Source organism: Artemia franciscana, chromosome 21 (genome assembly GCF_032884065.1).
Source record: "Artemia franciscana chromosome 21, ASM3288406v1, whole genome shotgun sequence".
NCBI classification, from domain to species: Eukaryota; Metazoa; Arthropoda; class Branchiopoda; order Anostraca; family Artemiidae; genus Artemia; species Artemia franciscana.
Genome location: NC_088883.1, coordinates 31,406,968 through 31,423,261, shown reverse-complemented (window position 1 = coordinate 31,423,261; position 16,294 = coordinate 31,406,968). Strand labels below are relative to the sequence as shown.

The following is a 16,294-nucleotide window of genomic DNA, read 5'->3' as shown; positions in this document are numbered from 1 at the left end:
AGAGTCATTCTTGTTTTAGTGACTAAAAGCCATGTGTCTACCTCCAAAGAGAAAATGCCTTCAAAATCAGTGAGGTTTGAACTGACCATTTTCCTGATGCACCATTTTCCAGTCAACCAGTGTGGTCAACCATTTTCCTGATGGGAAAATATGTCTACCTCCAAAGAGGAAATGCCTTCAAAATCAGTGAGGTTTGAACTGACCATTTTCCTGATGCACCATTTTCCAGTCAACCAGTGTGGTCAACCATTTTCCTGATGGGAAAATATGTCTACCTCCAAAAAGGAAATGCCTTCAAAATCAGTGAGGTTTGAACTGACCATTTTCCTGATGCACCATTCTCCAGTCAACCAGTGTGGTCAACCATTTTCCTGATGGGAAAATATGTCTACCTCCAAAGAGGAAATGCCTTCAAAATCAGTGAGGTTTGAACTGACCATTTTCCTGATGCACCATTTTCCAGTCAACCAGTGTGGTCAACCATTTTCCTGATGGGAAAATATGTCTACCTCCAAAGAGGAAATGCCTTCAAAATCAGTGAGGTTTGAACTGACCATTTTCCTGATGCACCATTTTCCAGTCAACCAGTCAACCAGTGTGGTCAACCATTTTCCTGATGGGAAAATATGTCTACCTCCAAAGAGGAAATGCCTTCAAAATCAGTGAGGTTTGAACTGACCATTTTCCTGATGCACCATTTTCCAGTCAACCAGTGTGGTCAACCATTTTCCTGATGGGAAAATATGTCTACCTCCAAAGAGGAAATGCCTTCAAAATCAGTGAGGTTTGAACTGACCATTTTCCTGATGCACCATTTTCCAGTCAACCAGTCAACCAGTGTGGCCAACCATTTTCCTGATGGGAAAATATGTCTACCTCCAAAGAGGAAATGCCTTCAAAATCAGTGAGGTTTGAACTGACAACACATTTTCCTGATGCACCATTTTCCAGTCAACCAGTCAACCAGTGTGGCCAACCATTTTCCTGATGGGAAAATATGTCTACCTCCAAAGAGGAAATGCCTTCAAAATCAGTGAGGTTTGAACTGACAACACATTTTCCTGATGCAAATGAAAGGGATATCTGACGCTCTGAGAAGTGTATTAGGGCTGGAACCTGTCGTATCGTGTGTTAGAAGTGGAAAGTTCGATCGTCAGTCATATTGTCACAGTCTTCAAATTATCACCTTAAATAGTACTTGTATATAGCTGACGTGACCATATGACGGTTATTCACATTATGGGTATAGAAGGCAAATATAAAAAAAAATTCCTTAACATATTCTAGTTGAGCCTCTAATAGCATTCTCTACAATTGTCTGAGTTTTTAGAAAAATTTCCTCTTGATTCAGGTCTAAAAGGGTTATAGCCGATTGAGAAACACTTTGCCATGGTCTTCTAAGTCTGCTATCAGATATAATAGCTTTTTCGTCGCCATATGACCCAATAAATTTCTTTTTAAAATAAATTCCCCTTGAACCATAGACTTACTACATACGTTTTTAATCTGATAAAGAATAACGAGTTTTTTGGCCAGTTCCTGACTCCTCCTCCCTCCCTAGCACCCACCAACAAAAAAATGGGGTGCTCTTAGCCCTGGCTACGATCATTGAAAGTTTCAAGTCAATCGAAGAAACAAAAATGAGGGACCTCATGTCCCCTAAAAAAGTCCTTCTCGCTGATTAGAGCCTACACGGCCAGAGATTAACCGTTTTTAATTTTCACATTCAGAAAAAATATTGACCATTTTAGGCATTGATTTTAAGGCTAACCTAAGCTAAGCACCTATCGTGGTGGTGGCGACATTGCGAGGGAAGAGGCTTAACTTTGTAGAAATTCGTCAGTGTACCTCACAGCAGTGAAGGGGTGCAACGCTATCAAGCTTCACTCCGAGCAAGATGGCAGCTAACGCGCTCTGGATGGTCCATTTTATTGGCTGGTGGATAGGCTAATAACCAGTCACGGATGTTCAATTGATCCTTCGATGACGACTAATGCACGCCCCGGACACGATTTTTGACTGCGAAAGATATATTTCGAATGGGGTTTGGAATATGAGGATTGCCAACTCGAAACGAAGCCTGGCAGATTGAACAAGATTATGCGAACTCAGGAGTAATGTAAGATCGAATTGGCTACTCTGTCAGAAACCCGACTGCCTGAGTTTAGAATATTATAGTGTGAAGAATATCATGTGTTATACTATAGGAAAGATAGGACCAGGGACATGGTCCTTGTAATAGGCACTAAAGAAAAGAAGGGATTAATGGAGAGGGAGAGTGTGAACGAACCGATCTTACGACCAACGTTTCACAACTAACCAGGCTGAAACGACAGTTCATGCACCAAAAAACCAGTGTAGCAATTCTGAAAGTTGTGATTTTATCAGTTGCTGACGGACGAGGTGAATAAAACACACCGGCATCACATTAATCTGTGATGTGGCGCATAGATCCGATCCGAAGCTAACTATGCACCTTCAGTACTGGGTGCACATAGACTGGGTGAACTAAACTAAAATGACATTCGACTGGTGGATTTTTATGCCACGCAGAGTATGATTCTTGGTGGAACTTGGCTTCCCCACAAAAATACACACAAGCATACTTGGAGGTCTCCTGGTGGAATAATGCATAACCAGATGGATAAGATTATTTGTTTAAATACGGATAAGATTCGTTTTAATTACGGATAAGATGGATAAGCTTATTCGTTTAAAACGGATAAGATAATCTTATCCGTTTAAATAAGGCTAAGATTATTGAACTGGAGAATTTAGCTCAAGTAATTGGGGCCTCAATAGTACCGGTAACAGAGGTTCACATGCTAAACCCGGATCTACTTAGTTTGTCCGGTTATAATAAAATGATGAAGCTACGCCCAGATGATCACTGGCTTGGAAAAAAAGGAGTTGCAATTTATATTAACAAGAAAATTCCTGCTTTTCAGATAAAGGTACCCATGCTCAATGATTATGATGAGATTCTTTGGGTATTTGCAAAGCTTAAAAGCCTACCCTACGATTATAATGGTATTGCTGTATGTGTTTTTATCATTCGCCAGGACAAGATCTCAGTTCTCAAAAAGCTTTTCCTAGAAAAACTTCAATTAAGCGCTGACTACCTACAAGGTAAATACCCCGCAGGTGGTATATTCCTGCTTTGTGACACCAACGCCCTACGACTTGAATCTTTGGAAGCAAGATTAGGTCTAAAAGTTAGTTAATTGCCCAACAACAACAAAAGGTGAAACGGCTCTGGACCGCGTAGCTACTAACATGTCTTAATTCTATAGAAAATTCTCCCAAAGCCCCCCAATAGGAGGAAGCTACCACTTCACCCTTGAGCTACACCACACAAACAAAGACCGGGTCACGTACACTACAGAAACAACTACAAGTCGGCCAATCACAACCAGCGGATTGTTTGATTTTGACAATTGGGGTCTGGACCGCGTAGCTACTAACATGTCTTAATTCTATAGAAAATTCTCCCAAAGCCCCCCAATAGGAGGAAGCTACCACTTCACCCTTGAGCTACACCACACAAACAAAGACCGGGTCACGTACACTACAGAAACACCTACAAGTCGGCCAATCACAGCCCACGATTGAAAAATGGGACGGCATAATTTTTACAGCTGATGCTAATGAAATGGCCACTACTTTTCAAGAAAAACTACTCGGCAAGTACCATTTCTATTTTCCTGGAACAAGTTAACAAACGTTTTTCAACAGATCATCCATACGTTACAAAAGAAATCAAAGCACTATGAAAATGGGAAAATGAGACAACTTTTCGGGAAAAAAACACAAAGAAGCGACTACCATGAAGAAAAAAATCAGCGGAATAACCCACCAGGCAGCGGTAGTATATTAGCAAAAGGAAGTATCTTATTTATTGGATTCTAAGCCTGGACAGTGGTACAAAAGGATAAAGCAAATGACAGGCGAAGTGCAATCTGGATTTGATTTTGGCTATGATGAACTGGACAAAGAAACTGCAGATCACCTAAACACTCATCGGGCAGCGATTGTTCAGTCACTTCCACCACTAAACTCGGAGGATTTTCTGCATCCATCTCCAGATTTTACGAATTTCCCAATCATCATGGAATCCCAAGCTCGCCTTAAATTGATGAAACTGAAGAGGACCAGCGTTACAAAACTGGATTTTCCTTTTGACCTCATTGAGGTTTTTCCTGAATTTTTAGTGCTCCGTTAACTTTAATATTCAACAAGATTACAATGTCAGGCCAGTATCCGTAAAATCGGAAAAAGGGATTAACAACTCCTATCCCCAGAAAAGGAGCCCCTTGTGATCTTACTGATGTGCGTCTTATTACGATGAGACCTATTTTTAGCAAGATCTACGAAAGTTTCATCGCTGGGTGGCTGAAAACTTACTCTGCATAAAATTGACCCCCCAAAAATTTTGTAATATTCCAAAGTTCAACAAGCCATTACTTTTTGGTTATGGTAAATGATAAGTTGGATCGCTTCAAATTCGTTGATAAGTTATTCGTACTGGAGCTGGGTGAAAAGAGTGTTTAAAGTGAGGCAGGCAGAATAATAGCGAGTTTATTACGATAATTTAAGAAGGGGAAAATGATCGTCAATCGTGAAAAAATCCCTCATATTGTCTTTTCCTTTTCCGAGGGACAACTCATCTCTTGCTTCACAGAATGTTTCAGGTTGCATCACCGTGGGTGTTAAACTCTTAGGATTGTGTCTCAAACACGACCCGAAGTGGGAAAGACATAGGAGATGATCAAACGGGCAACCCTAGGTATCCTTTCTTAAGAAATCCTTGTTACCATGGTGTCCCATTCCCCCACCTATTGCGTATTTGCCTTAGATTTGTAAGACCGCTGTAGAATATGCTTGTCCCGTTTGGCATTACGGCCTGACTTGGAACCAGAAGGACCATCTGGAAAGGATCCAATACCGAGGTCTTCTGGTAGTGTCTAAATCTCCACAAGTGCACTATTGCTCCCTTTTAAAACAATTCTCCCTTACAACTCTTTCAACAGGCCGTGATGAATTGTGTTTCATGTTTGGTGTCAGCATTTTAGCAAATGCGCAGCTTCGTGAAATCCCCCACGAGCATCCCCCTTTGTGTCATGTCTCAGGTTTTAGTTGGACTCTGTGATATTTCGAAGAAACGTAAAAATTTATATGACGATGGCTATGGCTGTGATTTGTTATATGTTTACTGCCGTATATTTTACTGTGACAAAAACTGCTGCTCATCGGCATGACGGTGTAAGGCGTTTGATAATAAAAGTGTTTATCGATTTATCGTCAGATGGACCATATTTTCATTAACTGAAGCGGGCGTCGGGTCCTTGAAGACCTGAGGACCCACCGTGACGCTGAATGTTACAAGGACCACCAACTTGTTATTGTAAGTTGAAACTGAAAGTTAATATTGAGCTTCAGAATCTATATCGAGTTAGTATCGTGCTAGTGGTGAGTTAATAATCGAACTTTAGAATACGGTGGAGAAGTTGCTGTGCACAATTTAACTGATAAAGTGTTGAAATCTAGGTGCACACTTGTCCTTGAAAATCGTTCGGCTACTCTGGATAATTTGGAGCATACCACAGTCGATGAACATTGCAAATCCATCTCAAATCATATTAAAGAGATACCAGAGAGACTGATCAGGAACAAGGAGCCGAAGAAAGAGGAATGGATCAACTAACTGACAAGGAAAGAAGCGTTATTGTTAGCGGTAGGCAGCGTACAACCCTCGGTCGGTCACTGGAGAAGGAGGCTACACAGTCAAGAAGGTCAATAGAGGAGCTTCTGGAGAAGGTCAATAGAGGGTCATTCCACAAGGACCAAGTGACATGGAAGTCAGCAGTTGCTGCCCTATGCGGTTCAAGGCGGGGGAGAACTTAAGTCTTAGTAAGGAATTCTAACCAATTTTATCCGACTTTCTACGGATTGGATTCTCATTTACCCGAGGCTTTCAACTAAAAATTTCAAGCCAAAGCACTTTCTGGCCTCGTTTTGTTTTAGCAATGCATGTAACCTTTTTATGCTTGAGGATTCCCCTGGCCCAGGAACTAAGGGGTGTAAGTTTCAAGCTGTTCGGCAAAATGAGTTTTTCTAGCCCTTTTTCAAGCGCCCTTTTACCTTGAAGGAGTGCCTCGAAACAATTTTTTCTACAAAAAGTTCCTCTGGGCCAAAAGCTTACGACAGTGTGTTTCAAATTAGAAAGGAGAAAAAAGGCTTTCTGGTACAGTATGGGTGTCCTAGCACCCTTTTCTAAGAAAATTAGTAATTTTCCTGACCCAGACAGCAAATCCCTGGAAGTGTCAAGCAATCGGATACCCTATATCACAGTGACCTTTTTCTCACTATGAAACTTATTTGTAAACAACAGGCAATTTGCGAGAAAAAGCTTCAAAATGGACTAAAAAGCAAAAAATATTTTTTTTTACGAGAATGTATGAATATAACTAAAATCGAGGGGCACAAAACGGCTTGGGCTTTACATAACATAGACAAAAAGTTGATCCAAGTTATAAATACATAAATGGTAGAAGTCGGTGAGCAGAGGAAAACGAGGTGAAATGATCAAGGTATGTAAAGCCCAATCCATTTTGCACCCCTTATTTTCACTCATATTCATGCATTCTCAGGAAAAAATTATTTTGGCATAAAGAGCGAGGTGTAGAGGAGGAGGCAACCCCTTTCATATAGGTAAGAATTTCTGTTCTTTTTAAGTTTTAATGTTGCTCATTACTTTCAGTTGAAAAAACTTCATGTTTTTTTTTTTTTATTTAGCTCACTAATTATGTCACTAATTTAACTAAGTTAAATTAATTAAATCAGTGATCTAATTAATATCACTAATTTAATTATGCCTATCCAGGCTGCACAGAGTGGACCTAGGTTTAAACTGGCTGACCTTAATGGTATGTAAAGGTATATAAAGCCATACCAAATCAAGGTATGTAAAGCCCCATCCGTTTTGTGCCCCTCATTTTAATTCATAGATTCCCCAGAATAAAGAATTATTTTCTGTTGTTTAGTCCAATTCAAAAACATATTTTTTATTTTTATTTTATATCCTTTATTTTCGACTTTTAGTCTTCTTAGAACACTAAAAAGTCTCTAGTCTTATCTAAGACAAAGATGTGTCCTATCTACGATTCGAATGTTACTAAGGGACCGCAGCTAAGTTAGCAAATAAAAAACCCATTCAATATGCAATACGTAAGTTGTCTTGACCTGTTGCCTTGGATTCCCTCTATAGTTCAATAGATCTTAAAATTGTAACTTCAAATATGAGTCATAACCTAGGGGATATGTAAATGCTTCAAATAAACATAACATTTGACTTCTTCCTAAATGCCATTTCCATATTGAAATTATTTCAGAGAAAATTTATTTACCACAGACAATCTTGTAGCCTATGTCATCCTTAGTTGCTAATTTGCAGTGATTGCACTGATATTTGGAATTTATTAAGATTCGAGTTTTAATTTTTTTTTTTTACTTTATATGTTGTTTTTAATTTACATAAGTTGATTTTTTTCTCCCGTTTTCTCTCTGTTGATAAAGGCTCCCAAACCTAGAGTCAAGATATTCGGATTTTTATAAATGAAAGTTTGTTGTTGTTTTTTTTTCACTGTTTTATAAAGTATCAAATCAGTTTTTCTATTCTATATTTTCATTTATCAAATTTTGTAGAGACAAAAATTACTTTTACTTTTTAGTCTATTTTGGAAATGAGTTTTTTAAAAACTAATATTTTCAGCTTTTTTTTCTTTATAACAAAAACTTTGTCTTAAGTGATATTTTAACCTAAGCTACCATGGTCACAGACAAGTTTTCTTATCGCTGCGTTATCAAATACTGTAAAGTGGTGTTTGTTTTATACTTTATACTTTTCTTTGTTTTGTATACTTTTGTTTTATGCTTTTTGCTGTGCCCCATCACCAGTTTGTGCTGTTTTGTTTATACAAGTAGGAGTATACAAGAGGGAGAATTTTAATGTTATATAATTACACTGTCATTGGAAATGCATATACTGATGAAATTCGGAAGTAATTTGGAAGTGGTCGAAAATGGCTCATAAATTTCATAAATTTATGTGACAAAAATACAAATTACAAGTCAGGGAGTTGAGGAAAACGAGTAAAAAGGGACAATGGGGGGGGGAGCTTGTTGCCTTCCAATCATTTTCGAATTAAAAAAAAAAAACAATAAACTTCAAATTTCAATCTCCCTCTTAACTTTTCATGTCCACTCTTCCGTTCCGAGTGGTCGAGCTAGAACGTTGTCCCTGGTAGTTCAAATTTATCAGAGACCCCTTTAATTGTGGATAAAGCTCCATTCCATGAGGTAAGATGTGACTCGACTGTATAAGGGTTCAGTAAGTACGATACTGTGTTGTTTTTTTTTTGTTGTTTTTTTTGCATTTACTTTCTTTTTCAGCAACAAGGCCGCGCCGCAAATATTGGATGAGATATTTGTCGTCTCTTTTTCTTTTTATGGATTGTCCTTATTCCATTTTCTTTACCCGCCGTGTAAACAGTGGGGTAGCATAGTAGCACTGCTACTTGGCAATTTTCAAATTTGTTGGCAGATTTTGTCTGAAAATACCATTTTCACATATAAAAATACTTTTTGCTCAAAGAAAAGCTCTCAAAACACAGGTTGTGCTGCTAATCATCGGCAGCTTTTGGAAAACATCAGCAGCTTTTGGAATTCTGTCGAATTCTGCTACTGACAGCTTTAGAACTTTTTCCATACCAATTCTTTACAATAGCAATTTTTAAGGTATAATTTACACAAGTGGATTTTTGTGGCCGTTGGCAAAAGTAAATGAAACTAGAATTGCAAAAAAAAACCGAAGACAATAAATTCTGAGAACTATTAAGAACCAAATATGCACTATGATTAGGAGCAGATGGTGTTCACAATAAAAGCTAAGGAAGAAGATTAGTACTGGCAGGAGAAAGTAAAATTACAAAAAAAAAAAAAAAATAATAAAAAAATTGCATACCTCCATAATTGTGATTCCAAATTCGGAGAAAATAACGTCAATGGCACGCAGAGTTTCAAAGAAATATAAATGGGAAGGAAGACCTCCTAGTTAGGAATAAACGTCTCTATTTATTAATAGAATTTAACTACAGATGAAATCTATAATTTATATCAAAACTAAATTATTTGTTCATAATACTCAGTTTACTTACACCAAAGACATTATATATTCATTATGCTTAATCTGGTAATAATGTTGGCTTAAAAAGCAGAAAATATCATAAATTAACCGTCGTTTTCTATTCAGCCAAAAGCGAAAAAAAAGCGAAGTTGAAAAATGAAATTACCTATAGTTACCAGAATCTTCTAGTTGAACACCTCTGAGAAAAATAACGCCTGGATTCAATGAAATGAACCTAAAAATTGACATAATATATAATATAATAATAATACATTAATATATAATAATATAATAAATATAATATATAATAATAATATATAATAATATAATATTATTAAATAATAATATAATATAATATAATATAATAATATATTTTAGCATTAATAAACCTTGCAATGCTAAAATACAATTGTAACAGGTGTGTACTGACCAAACTATATACAGCAGCTGCTTTACCATGTGTACTCTACATATCTCCCCTCTGTGGTAGACATACATATATATATATATATATATATATATATATATATATATATATATATATATATATATATATATATATATATATATATACATATATATATATATATATATATATATATATATATATATATATATATATATATATATATATATATATATATATATATATATATATATATATCATATATACATATATATATATATATATATATATATATATATATATATATATATATATACATATATATATATATATATGATATATATATATATATATATATATATATATGTACATATATATATATATATGATATATATATATATATATATATATATATATGTACATATATATTATATATATATATTTATATATATATATATATATATATATATATATATATATATATATATATATATATATATATATATATATATATATATATATCATGAAAAGAGAAATCACCAATGCAACAGCACAAACACAAAAAAAAAAGAAAAAAAAAGAGAGACAGAAGGAGAAAAGGAAGACTGTTTTCCTAAATTAGTGATTAATATAGACCAGCACTTGAATGAGGCCTTAACCCTACTCATCCATACAATCACATAGGTCAAACAGCATAGCCATACACAATCAACCATAAAGAATAATCCATGGACAGGCAGCCATGTCGTCAAAAAGTATAAGTCGTCATTTACCAAACAATAGAAAAAATAATATAGACAAATAATTCAGAGGCAACACCCAACATAAGGGCTCATCAGGAGAATACACTGGCCTATATAGGGTTTCGCCACTTTAAATTCTCTACCCAGCACAGTGCTGTGGCTACAACAGAATATCCATGGCATCCCCGTGTCAGGTGTCACCCCCAAAATACATGCCTATGAAAGAAAAAAAAAACAGCAAATGTAAAACAACCAAGTAAAACCAAAACAAGCTTATCCTGTTAATATATCCCTCTTTTTAGCAACAATAGGTAAACTAAATATTATAAATTTTACCAAATCACCAAAGTTAATATTAGTACAATTACCAAAAGAAATACAAGTTATCCTAAAAATAGAAAGCAGATCTCGAAAATCCGAAATATTAGATTTCCAAATCAAATACTATTCCACACTAAAATCAAACCCAAATTTTAGAATTTGTTATTTCTTTGGATCTCCTCTGTTCAGCATATACATAATAGGTAATATCTTCCTCGTGAAAACTGAAAAATGTAAGTTAAAGGTTCTTTCTTTTACTGTTCGCAAACCTCTTCTATCACTGTACTCCTCATACACAATGCCCTTTACCGCTTTACTAGGCCCTTTACGAGTATGCTCAATCTCTTTTTAGAAGAGGCTGATATCTTTTTAGATGAAAATACAATCTTTTTTTCAAAACTGGTTTTGCTGTGTAAAAGATAAAATTAGTAGTTTTAAGCTACGTATTATATGAGGATTATCATGAATATTTCTTTCTATTAAAGCACAGATCAAAGAAAATGGAGAACTTAGAGAGTGAAACCAGGCGCAAATGTCAAAAACAGAAATCACCACCGCCATCTAGCATTGGAAACTTTGTTTGACCCACAACTACTACATATTTTCCTTTCAGGTATTTTAAAATGCAGAAAAAAGCATACCAACTTGAAGTTAACTATGTGTATATAACTTACCAAGATTTTCCCAAGCTAGCATAGGTGTACTTTGTGCAGACTGGATATTAGCTTACAACAATTTTCTTACAGAACAATTATCAATAATTATCACCTACAGAAAAAATTCTAGGTTTGATTTATTGTATAGTAGATTAATCATATCAAATACCCAATTTTCGTTAAAATATTTACTATTTGAATGAAACTGTCACACACTACACTCTAAGAAACACTAGTAGTTTTAATTTCTATCTTCCCATGTTAGATCACAGAACCGCCTCATGTTAAAACCACTAATATATCCACGTTTTTTGTTTTGTTTTTTCAAGTCTGTCCTAAAAACAAAAAAAAAGTGTAGTTTCTTACAAGCAAGGTAGGAAGAATTCTCCCAATATCCTGCCTCCCCTCCCCAGCCTGACTTGCCATTATATTTTTGAGCATTAAATGGTTGCATAAAGCTCTTTCTATATGTTGCACACCCCCTGCCCTAATTAAATTATAGCTAATTCATCTTTTTCTAGTAAATTTTATGTTAAAAGTCGTTTTTTATTAGGTTATATTGGAACCTTCCAAATTCTTAGTTTCTTCTGGCTTACAAAAAACAGTAATATATAGACTCCGGATTTAATACAAACATATTATCATTATGTTCAGACATAATTTACCTTGAATTCACCAAATCAAGAGGCTTGCCATCTTTTTCCCAGGTCAGGTTGGCAGGCGGCCAAGATTCAATTGCACATTGGAAGCGAACATTATCGCCTAAATTAGCTGAATGATCGTTTGGAGATTCCAAAAACTCACGGGCAAGAACTGCAAAAAAAGACACAAATAAACTAATTTGGTCCTCACTACATATGAAAATCGCATAACGCTGAATAGCCACAGGCACTTTCCTGAAACCCCTTATATTCTAATTTTAAAGTTTTTTTTTTTTATTATTTCATTCAAAGATATACATTTTGTGTTCCACTGCGAAGACAAATGTGGGATATACATGGAAGGGAAAAATCTGCTTTCACATCGCAAATTTTAACACATTGGAGAGGAGCGCTAATTTATAAAGTTGGGACCAGAAATATTAGAACGGGGATATCTAAGACAGGCACATGCGCACAGGCACACGGAGAGGAGACTATTTACCGTCTTACCCCTCAAAATCTTTTAACTTCTACTTAGAGAAGAAATAGTGGATGAATTTTGTAGAGGAGGGAAGGGGGAGCCGGGGTACTTATTAACATTGATTCAACTATAAGAATGGGAGAAAGAGACTCTGTTGGTCATGTCTTTCCCAAAGATCACAAGTCATAGACGAAACAATCTTGAGCTAAAATAAGCATTTGTTTGTGTGTTAGTGTTTCAGGGCTTAGGAATCTGAACTGAAAATATTTTTTTTTAACGCTACAGAAAGAAATTTGCTCAATTACTGAGAAAAGTTTAAATACTAAAATGTGGATAAGAGGTTCAAAAATAACTTCGGCAATACTCTTTAACAAATTTGTTTATAATTCATCATGTCCCACTGAATTGCCTTTTTTTATATTTTTGATAATCTTACGGAATTCTGCAAAACTAACAGGGACCAGAAATATGCTCTTACATTCATTGGGGGGGTAAATATTTTTTATGGGACCTGTAAGGGTCGAATTTGTTTGTGTGTTAGTGTTTCAGGGCTTAGGAATTTGAACTGAGAATTTTTTATTTTTTTAAGTCTCAAAAAGTAACAAATAATTCGGTTCTACTATATTTTATGCGCATAGCCACACGCAGAGGAGAGTCTTTACCGCCTTACCCCTCAAAATCTCTGAACTTCTACTCAGAGAAGAAATAGTCAATGAATTTTGTAAGAGAGGAGGGAAGGGGGGACTGGGGTGCTTAATAACATCGATTTCACTATAAGGATGGGAGAAAGAGTCATAGACGAAGTCATAGACGAAATAATCTTGAGCTGCAATAAACATTTGTTTGTATGTTAGCGTTTTAGGGCTTAGAAATTTGAACTGAAAGTTTTTTTAAGTCTCAAAAAGAAGTTATGTATACTTGTAACAAATAATTCGATTCTGCTATATTTTGTTTTTATTCTAGACCGATGTAAATTCATAAAAAAAGACAAAGCACTTAGGCATGTGGCAAAACATTGGGATTGCAATAACCGGGTGGGGAATGGAAGACGATCTGTTCAACTATAATGTGAATGCCACATCGGTGAATACTGCAATGCAATCAACTGCTGAAATCAATAAAACCCCACAAGTCATTGACGAACTTATTCAAAGATTTCTTAGCGGCTCTAATGATATTTTTGAAAAATGATTTAGATGTGATATGCAATAATCGCTTACACCCATACAAAAAGGCAAGATATAATCCACCAAATACTGAAACACCAAGCCTAATTACAAAAAATTTAACAACAGTCAACACTCATGCTCATACTAGTCTGTTGTCTGTTAGCACGAATGGGCTTATTGACTCATTTCTCGATGATTCAAATGTTATTTTTGATTAAAATTGATTTGGATGGAATATGTCTGAATCAACCCCTCTAGATAGAAAGGGCACTCCTGTCTCTAATGATTTATCTCCCAACTTAACTCAGGAAGGAATCGTGAAAGAGAATTTGAAAAAATATTAAAAAAGAAATACATCGACTAATATTTTATGAAAATCTAAAGAAGTTTGTCTTACTTAAATCAGCTTTCAATTATCAACAAACAGCTTCACTAAAAAAAGAAGCAAAATTATATTTTAAAAAATCTGAGGGGGGGTTGGGGGGGGGGGTGAATCAGACTCTTACACAGGAATTTCTCTACGGGATCAGTAACAAAAATAAATATTTGATAATCTAAATAAAAAGTACTAAGAAATTCAAAAACAATTGAAATTTCAAGAGGGAGCCAGGAGACCCCTCCCCCTGTGAAGTAGAATGAGCTATTCTCAAAACAAATGTTTATAATCGAAGAATGGCTTCTGTTTTTCCTTCACAATTTATGTGTCAAGTTTATAATAGTTCGAGTTATAACTTATATTATAACAAGTTATAACCACGCACTGATTTTTGTGGAGCCTCTAGGAGCCTGCTGCGGAGTCATTGTCCTGCACTGTTGATCTGAGCTCCCCATGTTTCAATCCCCAGACCTAAAGCGTTTATAATTTTTAAAGGAGCATTTTTCCAAAGAACAAAAGCCAAGAGCTCATATGGCACCTGTGGCGAGGTCGGAACCTGAAATTAGACTCGGTACTAGATTTATCGATTTCATCGTCCTAGAACGTCAAGAGGCACCGAACTCGCCAAAGCAATATAAATACCTCTAACTCCCCCAAAGGGATCGGAACCAATCCGCTTTTGTAAATCACGTATCTATAAAATGTACTTATTCTCGAACTCCCTAAAGTACTAGAAATCCCCCCAACTCCTCCAAATAGAGCGAATCTGGTCCGGTTATGTCAATCACGTACCTAGAACTTGTGATTAATATTCCCATCAAGTTTCATCCCGATCTCTCCACTCTAAGAGTTTTCCCAGATTTCCGATTTCCAAGATCTGGAAATCCTCCCATGTCCACGGATCCGATCTGCATTGAAAATGGAGCATCTAAGACATGCGATCTTTCCACATATCTGGTTTCATGAAGTTCCGATCACCCATTAGTAAGATAAACCTACCTCCATTTTCACGATTTCCCCTCCCTCCAGTCCCTCCCAGATGGACGAATCAGGGAAACGACTGTTATTAAGTCAATTTGTGCAGGTCCCTGACACACCTACCAATTTTCATCGTCCTAGCACGTCCGGAAGCACTGGAAATCCCCGCCGAATCCCCCAACGAGAGCGGATCAGGTCCAGTTATGTCAATTGTGTATCTAGGACTTGTGCTTATTCTTTCCACCAAGTTTCATCCCAATCCCTCCACTCTAAGCGTTTTCCAAGATTTCCGGTCTGCCCCTCCAACTTCCCCCAATGTCACCAGGTCCGGTCAGGATCAAAAATAAGAGCTCTGTGAAACAAGGTCCTTCTAAATATAAAATTTCATTAAGATCCGATCACCCATTCGGAAGTTAAAAATACCTCATTTTTCTAATTTTTCCAAATTAACCTCCTCCCCCCTTCCAATTCCCCCATAGAGGGGATTCGGTCCAGTTATGCCAACCACATACCTAGGACTTGTGCTTATTCTTCCACCGAATTTTATCCCGATCTCTCCACTCTAAGCGTTTTCCAAGATTTCTGGTTTTCCTCTCCAATGCCCCTCAATGTCATCAGATCCAGTCGGAATTTAAAACAAGAGCTCTGAGACACAATGTCCTTCTAAATATCGAATTTCATTAAGATCCAATCACCCGTTCATAAGTTAAAAATGCATCATTTTTTCTAATTTTTCCGAGTTAACCGTCCCTCCACTTCTCCCACGATGGTCGAATCGGGGAAACGACTATTTATAATTTATCATGGTCTGGTCCCTGATATGCCAGCCAACTTTCATCGTCCTGGCTTATCTGGAAGTGCCCGAACTAGCAAAACCAGGAACGACAGACAGACAGCCAGACAGAAATTGCGATCGGTATATGTTACTTGGTAAATATCAAGTGCAATAAAAAGGCTCCAGACAAGACTTAAATATAAAACCATAAATGAAGTATGGAAAAAGTTCGCGGGAAAAGTTCAAGGAGCGGGGATACAATCCCCGCTCCTTGCGGAAAACGCCCCCGCGGAAAACATCGGTATGTTTCCCAATAACAAATGCTACCTGTAAGCAATGGACGAATTACAAAACTTAAAAAGGCACAAAAACTTCTACAATGGAGTTGTCTGATTGTTTTTTTTAGCTAGGGAGGGAGGGAGATATCTCAAAGGGTGTACTTTAGTGCAAAAACATCCCAGCTCTCATTGAGCCGACGGACAAATACAGAATTAGTTCTAAGGGAGAGTCGAGGGGAGGGTGGAGGTAGAAATCGATGTATAATTCCCAGAGCCGTAACCAGGA

General features: G+C 36.4%; 1 protein-coding gene across 2 annotated transcripts in view; it reads right to left on the bottom strand.

The window, feature by feature from the left end:
• The window catches only part of LOC136040887 (protogenin B-like), a 148,009-nt gene that overhangs the window by 98,256 nt on the left and 33,459 nt on the right, over positions 1–16,294 (bottom strand). For both annotated transcript variants that reach the window (XM_065725295.1, XM_065725297.1), the window contains exons 4-5: positions 11,976–12,123; positions 9,351–9,419 (exon numbers count right to left, since the gene is read on the bottom strand). In XM_065725295.1, the coding sequence (XP_065581367.1) occupies positions 9,351–9,419; positions 11,976–12,123 (217 nt within the window). The remainder of the gene's footprint in view (positions 1–9,350; positions 9,420–11,975; positions 12,124–16,294) is intronic.